We start from the raw sequence: 8,013 nt of genomic DNA, 5'->3' as shown, positions 1-8,013 counted from the left end.
AGTCAAAGTTTACCACTAATGTGTATTTGTGTATCCGTATCTATATATATAAAGAAAACTTTTCTTCTGCTGCTAAGTAAGATTCAAGAAAGTAATATTTGTTACTCTTAAGTAATACTTAGATTAATATTTTTTGTTAAGATCTTATTTCTTTTATTTTCACAAGGAAGCTGTTCTTTGTATATTTTAAACTATGCTGCTGGGCATCCTGATTTCCTTAAGCGCTATCACATATAATAACATGAATTTAAAACACTACATGAATTCAAGAAACTGATGTACATTCCCTTTATTAACAAGCAACTTTATCAAGGACTTCGCATGAAAACATATTAGGTGCGTCCACTCACACAGCGCAGACAGACATCAGTCATTGAGTGGATTTACTGTTGTGCTGTGCAACTTCAGAGGCTGAAGCAAGTCACCTTCATTCTTCCTCTCACTCTCTTCAGTGTAGATATTATGCTGTGAAATGTAGGATATAACTGAGTCTGGTATGAGGTATTTTACACTTAGTCCTCTGCACAAGGCAGTGCGTATCTGTGTTGCACTGATTTCATTCTGAATCCATTCTTTCACCAGAAAGATATTGTGCTGAAATTTAGTTAAGAGGTCTGATTCATTGATGTACTGAGCAGGATCAGAGCCAGCACGGCTAATACAGACCAAACCAAACTTCTCCACTATTTCTTTGATGTGTTCTTCCTTCCAAAGATTGGGTGTCTTAAACGTCTGTAGAAAATCAGCCCCACAGAGCAACTTTAATTCTGGTAGAACTGGAAAGACAAAAGGAAATGAGATATTTCTATTACTTGCCTGTTTTTATAGGAAGTTAGACTGTTTTAATGCATCTTTATTTTTAAAAATTTACTTTTATTCCAGTTTTCTTTCAACAAGGGTGCAAGACAAATTCAGCTTAGTTAGACTTTATGTGTTTGGTCACAATTTATCATCTACTTCAGCATCACTCACATCATACCAAATATTATCTATACCATTTTGAAGGAGAATTATTTCTCCACTCTAGTGAGCCAAAAATGGGAAATAAAGTAGATAATTACTGCAGTATAAAGACTGGCCTTGGTTGAACCTGGTCACCACACCCCAGCCTGTCCTGCTCACTTAGCTCAGGTACTGTGAGACCAACTTCATCTAGTGAGCCCTTGCATGTTACCACAAACAGCTCCACAGCCCTTAGGGGACCACAGACACAATACACATTGCCACATCAGCCAGACAACAACCCAGAATTTCTGCTGGCTTTGTCCACCTGTATCATCTAAAATATGATGGACTTTAACTACCCTTACTGGTACAAGATCAGTAGTTGAGTTAACCAAGTTTGTTTTATTTTTAGAGACATTTGAACGAGCAGACTATTGAACAGATAGTATTTTGTGTCATGTGGCCATGGCTTTTTTGTTCTTGCACAGAGATCTAAAGCCAAATCTGCTCTACCCTGAACAATAACCAAGAACAATACCTAACTTGTACAATTTTTTTTTGTTTTCTCTCCTTTTCTTAATTGCTGCTCACAGAACTATCTCTTCCCTCAAAGTCTATTCTACAGCATTTATCATTATACTATCCAAATACTTCACAAACATTGACTAGGGACTTTCACAGCCTTCCATTCATGTAAAATGAAGGGAAAGGATGGAGGAATTGTCTCCATTTTACATTTATTTGTGATTACAGACTATTAGCACATATGCAACTTTTACACATACACTTTAAATCGGGTATTTGAGAAGTAAGAGGCACAAAAAGGATACTTTAGGTGTCTTAAGACTAAATCAATTTTGCAGAGGTTTAGTATATATCACTGAGCTAACCAGAGGAGGCATTTCTTTTAACACCCCTCATTACACACCTTCTGACCTCTACAAAGGTGGCAGGGTACTGCCCTGCACCTTCCATTGCTCTGAATGCAGAATCAGCACCGGACAATGGTATGGGACAAGACTAGTTTGAAACATTCACAGATTGTCCCCATACGTAAAAGTATAATTATAAGTTTTTTTCAGAGTTTATAATTAGCATATTTGGTAGGAATATGTAACAGCACACTCCCCACAAAACACCCAGTAAAATTTTTGATACCCACATCTGCACAGTTGGAACCTTTAGATTCAATGTTCCCATCTCCACACTTGAGGTACTGCAGAAGCACTTGAAACAGCTGTCCATGATCCCTGTTGGGACCAGGGCTACAGAAGTACTGAACTCTTAAAGAATGTCCCAGGTACTTCTCGACAGCTGATGAACAATGCAACACCAAGAACCTTAGGATTCATGTTCCAAGCCATCCTCTGCTCATCTATTTCCTTATGCCAGTTCCAATCTCACGGTCTTTCCACTCATAGATTCTACTCATGCTTTCCAGTTCCTTGTGCTCACTTCCTGTTTAGACTGTTGCCAGTCCACTGCTTTCTAGAGCCTTACATGGGTTTCAAGTCACAGCTTTTTACTTACAGCAACCTCCACAATCAAACAGTACTCTAACACAAGCTGTATGAAAGCCCGTTACACCAGAGCCTAGCTCTGGTTTCACACATTGCAGTCCTAGGGTACTGGAAGCTAAATCAACAGATCTCAAGCTTTACAAATAGGCTTTCAATTCCACACATGCATCTCTGCCTGTTATACATTGTCTGTGCCAATGAGAGAAAATTGTCATTGGCCTTTCAAGGGCACTTCAGTAAATGATGATCTGCATATTCCACTACAGGTAATGGCATAAAACTCAAATGGCTGCTGCAATGCTCCTCTTCTGGATAAGTACAACAGGCTTTATTTCAGGCTATGGTATGTCTGGATCAGGGGAATTTCTGCTTGCTGTTGATTGGCATAGCTCAGTCAATGATGGTGGACAGAAATGGATTGCAGTTCTTTAAAGTGTTGTGCAGGGAGAAAGGAGAGGGTAAGCTAAAGGAGAAATAAGTATTAACACAATGGAAGTAGATGAATTTTAAGTCTAATTAAGGGAGACTGCTGTTGCAATGTGCCAGAGAAAAAGCACTCAAGAAGCAACAACAAAGTTGTTCATGTAAGGCAGCTGAGAGACCTGAGGTGCAAGGGATTCAATTCAAAATGAAATTAAGATGATCGACCATCTAAGCAGAAGAAATATTGCATGTGAAGCTGTATCTGGTGAATCAAGGAGGGATGACAAATCCCTGATGCTGAAATGCAGAGAACAAGAACTACACAATTTTGTTATTTTTAGCTTCATCTTGAACAACTCTCACCAAACAAATTTTAAGCTTATTAAAACTGCAATTGTTTGTCTATACCTGTCCTCAGTGACCCTTTTTATTTTCATTATATATTTAAAGGAGATGGTTATTTCATGTGGAATGAAAAATCATGAAGTTCATCACATGCAAAGAAGCCTTGCAGTTTAGCATTTAGTAGAAAAATAGTCATTATGGAATTTTCCCACTGCTAAATCCAGCCATCAAGCTGAACTTTGGGAAAGCTTCCACTAGGTGATTGAGCCTTTCTGCAAACTTCACAGAAAACCCCAAATCAACAGATTTAATTGTTGGGAACGTTGTCTTGGTGGGGGGGGGGAAGGGTGAGAAGGGAGGAAGAGGTGAGCAACAGTTGCCTGTCATTATATAGTTTGTGCTGAACAGCATTTCTTCCTCATAATGGGAAAGAGCTCTATTCTGATCTGCACTTCTCAGTAGCTCCTGCTTATTGCCCATGCCATACCATGCTAATGACCAAAAAAAGTGGGATGACACCATCCTGCCTCTCTTGGTGGGCTGCATGTTTAATGCAGCCAAATCCACATCACTGTCCAGTCAGTCAAAGCACTGAAGTCAAGAAACTAAGTAATAGCAGGATGCTAGCCTTTCTCTGTTCAAAGTAATGGACTGTTCTTTGTGGATAGCTGCCAGACACTACAAAAATAAAACAAAAAATATCCAGCCACTATGTACTAGACAGAGAAACCTATTTCCTGCCCATCCTCTTTCTCACCTCATTTTCACTATGCCTTTTGGTTTTGACTGTAGAGGAATTCTGTGAAGATGTCTGATGAATTCTAAACTAAGACTATTTTCTGGGAAAGAAAGACTAGTTTTAATATTTGTTTTCTTGACCATTTTTACATAAAATACTATATAGCTTGAATGAACTACAGAAAATAGCCAAGCCAATTTTTTTTTGTAATGGAAAACTAAAATAGTCTTAATTACTTTCACACTGATTTTCCTTAGTGTGGCAATGTAGAATAATCTGACTTGTCACTTGCCAACAATCAGTAACTCTCCATCAGACACAAGATTCAACTACGCTCTAAATGCCTTGAGATTTTTTTCCTTTACCATCTATATAAAGACCTCACCTTCTGGAAACTTTTGTGTAACCATGAACAACATAAATGTATTATGCTGTAATACTACAGGAAAATATGTGCTTTATCACAAATCTAGCAGCATCCTAGCAAGTCAAAAGGTTAGGGAACACGATCAAAAAGCAGACCAAAAACTGACAGCGTTTCAAAAACCTGCCATATTTTACTGTCAACAAAAGCTTTTCTGTCCAGAACTGCAGTAAACACCAATGCATCAGAATTACTGCTGTGGTATCCATGTATTCTGTTCCTTGCCTAAACTAGAATTTCAATTCTAAGTAATCCTTATACATCTTAATATTTTTTATTCATATATTCTGCAATTTGCAAAACCAAAGGGGCTACAACATGCAGCTCTGGCACAGCTAAACCTATGCTTATAAACCCAAGAACTAATACAATTCCAAAATAAGTCTCCTGTCTATGTGAGTCACAACAAAGTAACTGCAGAGCAGCCCTATTGGCATTTGGCATGGCTTGGGTTTTGGCAGGCAGCTCCAACCCACAAAACTTACCAGCTATTACAGTCAACCTTTTCATCAGTCTAAGTTTGGTATAGCTATATAATTTTTAATGCTAAATAAAGAGTTGTGGTTACAGTCATGAACCAACCTGGGTGCTGGTAGGAAAGGGAATCCTCTGCAGATCTCTCTATGGGCTGTTTGTTTTTCATTAATTCCTTCTTGGACTGGAGCAATCTGAGTGATTCATTGTAATGGTGCCTGCATTTAAAATAAAGGCTTCTGTGTGAGGTAATCCTCTCAGAGATGCACAAGGCGATTACCTGTTACTTTCAGATTCAAAAGCACAGTCTGCTTTTATGCACTTTGGATTTGAATGCAATTTGTTAAGAATTTAGCATATTAATTCTACCATGATATTAGTATCAGTGTGGTTAGTATTGTGCAGAGTTCCCAAGCAATCTCTGTAGTTGCACTCTGGTTTTCAATTCCTTTTTGAAATTCTACCATTATGACAATTTTGGCAGCAACATTACCTTCAAAACAGTGTGGAGTGAAACAGGATTAAAGCATACTTTAATCACTAGATTTAATTTCTTGATTAAATACAACCCCTCATGATGATGTTTCTATGTGTGCTCAGTTTTTAGGAAGAGCCATTGTGGAGCTTCCTCTGCTCCACAAAAGATGTTCCCTGTATTTTCACCTTGTGGTTTAACCTTTAATTTTAATTAAGAGAATCACAGTCCTGACAAACTCAAAATATGCAGCTCAGAACATTTTCTACATCTGCTATGCTTCTAATTTTACTGAATTCAGAGTCATGAAGGCAAGCAAGGATCCTTTTGGCATTTTTTTCCAGGTTTATATGACTTCATTCTTTTGCTGCTCCTGATCATGGGTGCCCCACTGCAATACTGGTACTGATGGTAGTAGTCCCTTCTTTGATCATGAGGGCAATCTTTGATCCAAACACCTAAACTCACTTCCATCCAAATCAGCATGTGTTCAGAATGGTCCCCGACTTGCACGATCCTGAGGCCTTTCTCACATTGGCACGAGCCAAGACTGTTTCAGGAAACAAGCTCATGGTTAAACAGGACAGGCAGACACAGAGTGAAGGTGATGTCTCTCTAGCACATATGTAGCCTAAGTGACCACCAGGTCTTGTGCAGCTGTTTCAAAACAAAGATTACAAGTTACAGGTACAGCCTGAATTTAGTATGAATGCCCAGCCTAAGGAATTAATTTGTGGCTTAGTGATTTAAATGTACACTCTCAAAGCAAGCAAATGCTTCTAATCACAGGAATAAGTTGCCAAGTGTCAAGAATATACATCTAGATAGGCTGCATAAGTATCTCCAGTAACTTTTGATGTTCAGCCATTAGCTAAAGGAGCAACACAGGCAAGAGGTGAAGGACATAATGGTAGCAGGTAGCAGTAACTTGGCCTGTGCCTCCCTATATTTCTATTTTAAATCCTTCCTTATAATAAATAGGCTGATGCTATGTATAAAGTATGCTAGCTTTGTACCATGGACTGACATTCTTGAGCCATGATGCAAAAAGAACTCTTGGCAAAGAGCTAACTGCAGGACTAATGTTACAAGTACTGTAAATTCTGAACTGCCAGAAGGCCTGTTCAACAGCTGTTTCAAGTGCTGGGGCAAAGCAATCTGCCAGTTTATCGAGCTCTTTCTGAACTGTGTAGGAAGCTTTGAGTAACGATGCAATTATATCACAAGCACTATTCAATGGAAGCTGGGTAAGAGAGATCTTAGCCAGTTCTAAATAAATTCATAGTATATCTGGCACCACAATCAAATCTACACTACAAGAGAATAGAAGTAGTTCTTTGCTTACTAACATAATACTGTTTTGTTGTGTAGGAAGAATATTCAGGAACAGTATCTGAGTGGAAAATAGGTCTTGTTACCTGATTCTAAACCCAGCCTTGACACAGTCTCCAAAATCTTCATACTCAATGGAACAGTCAGCTAATAGCATCACCATAAGTGGGATATGAGCTTTGCTGCTTAAAATCCTTTTATGTCATAACTATGTGGGAGCCTTTGCAAAAATCCACAGAAGTGGATGAAATATGACAATTTCATTGCACTCAGGTATAACAAGTACTGTAAAGTCATTTGTGTGTCTTGTGACACAATGTTCTGCTGTAGTTAGGTGTACAATTCAAAATACTGATAAGAAGAGACATTTAAGTACAGTAAATTTTTTTGCCTTGCAATAGCAAAATCTCTTTCTATTGGTACTGAGGTTTCCTACCTGGGGGAGCTTACAGTGAGGTCAGCAACTGGTTCTTTAACCAGGGAAGAAGCTATAGACTAAACTTCATCACTTATGAAGCAGAAGAACTCCATGACAAAACATTATCAATTTATATGTGGTAAGGATCTAACCCTAAATTTTGCCATTTCAATTATTTAAATATTCATGTCTGACAGTTAAAATACAACATAAACCCCAAATACCTACATCTGCTATTTCATCAGGATGCTGCATCCCCATTCAAGGGACAGGGATCAGCATTAGATTATGGCACTGGTTAAGATTGGTGTAGGTCACCAACTGGGAAAAATATGCTTTAAGCTTGTTCTCTCTGTAACAGGCATCCATTTTTACATTTTGTGGATTTGTAAAACTAGAGGTAGCAGGAAACCAGGCTGTTCATACTACATTGATACTACTTTCCCTGAGTAGAAAATAGTACATGCAAGTTTTATCTATTGTACCTCTTAAACCAAAGGATTCTGAAGTGGATTTACAAACCCAATCTGGCAGGCAGTACTCACTGCAGCTGTGTGAGATCCAAGTCTTTTTAAGTAGGATCAACTGATCTGTAAGATTTATGGCTGCTTCTCTGGAGGAAAATAGTTTTACAAAACTGAAGTTCAGGAGACAAATCCTGTACCCTACCCATAGTGCAGAACAGATCTTTTGGTGATTTCACACACTAGAATATACAAACTGTGACTAGAGTTAAGAACAGAAATGTTTTCTGCAAAGACAGCGTAGCACTGCCTAGTCTTCCTCCTGCCCTGATCCTACACTGCTGGGTGAAGGGAAGAGGCAAAAGAAGCAACGAGATGTCTACATCCTGGCTTATGACATGAGTCCTGGCTCACTGGAGAGGTCCCAGATGACTGGAAACTGGCCAATGTGGTC

At 38.6% G+C, this 8,013-nt stretch overlaps 1 protein-coding gene across 6 annotated transcripts in view; it reads right to left on the bottom strand.

Annotated features, from left to right (window-relative positions):
- Window positions 1-69: 69 nt before the first annotated feature.
- The window catches only part of NMNAT3 (nicotinamide nucleotide adenylyltransferase 3), a 29,641-nt gene continuing 21,697 nt past the window's right edge, over window positions 70-8,013 (bottom strand). For 5 of the 6 annotated variants that reach the window (XM_054166383.1, XM_054166384.1, XM_054166389.1 and 2 more), the window contains 2 exons: window positions 4,979-5,088; window positions 70-776 (listed from right to left, as the gene is read on the bottom strand). In XM_054166383.1, the coding sequence (XP_054022358.1) occupies window positions 367-776; window positions 4,979-5,088 (520 nt within the window). In that variant the 3' untranslated portion in view covers window positions 70-366. The remainder of the gene's footprint in view (window positions 777-4,978; window positions 5,089-8,013) is intronic. The other variant, XM_054166388.1, reaches the window with a different exon arrangement.

Source organism: Dryobates pubescens, chromosome 13 (genome assembly GCF_014839835.1).
Source record: "Dryobates pubescens isolate bDryPub1 chromosome 13, bDryPub1.pri, whole genome shotgun sequence".
Taxonomy (NCBI): Eukaryota; Metazoa; Chordata; class Aves; order Piciformes; family Picidae; genus Dryobates; species Dryobates pubescens.
Note: the sequence above shows the minus strand (reverse complement) of the source record. Positions and strands in the feature narration are given on the sequence as shown.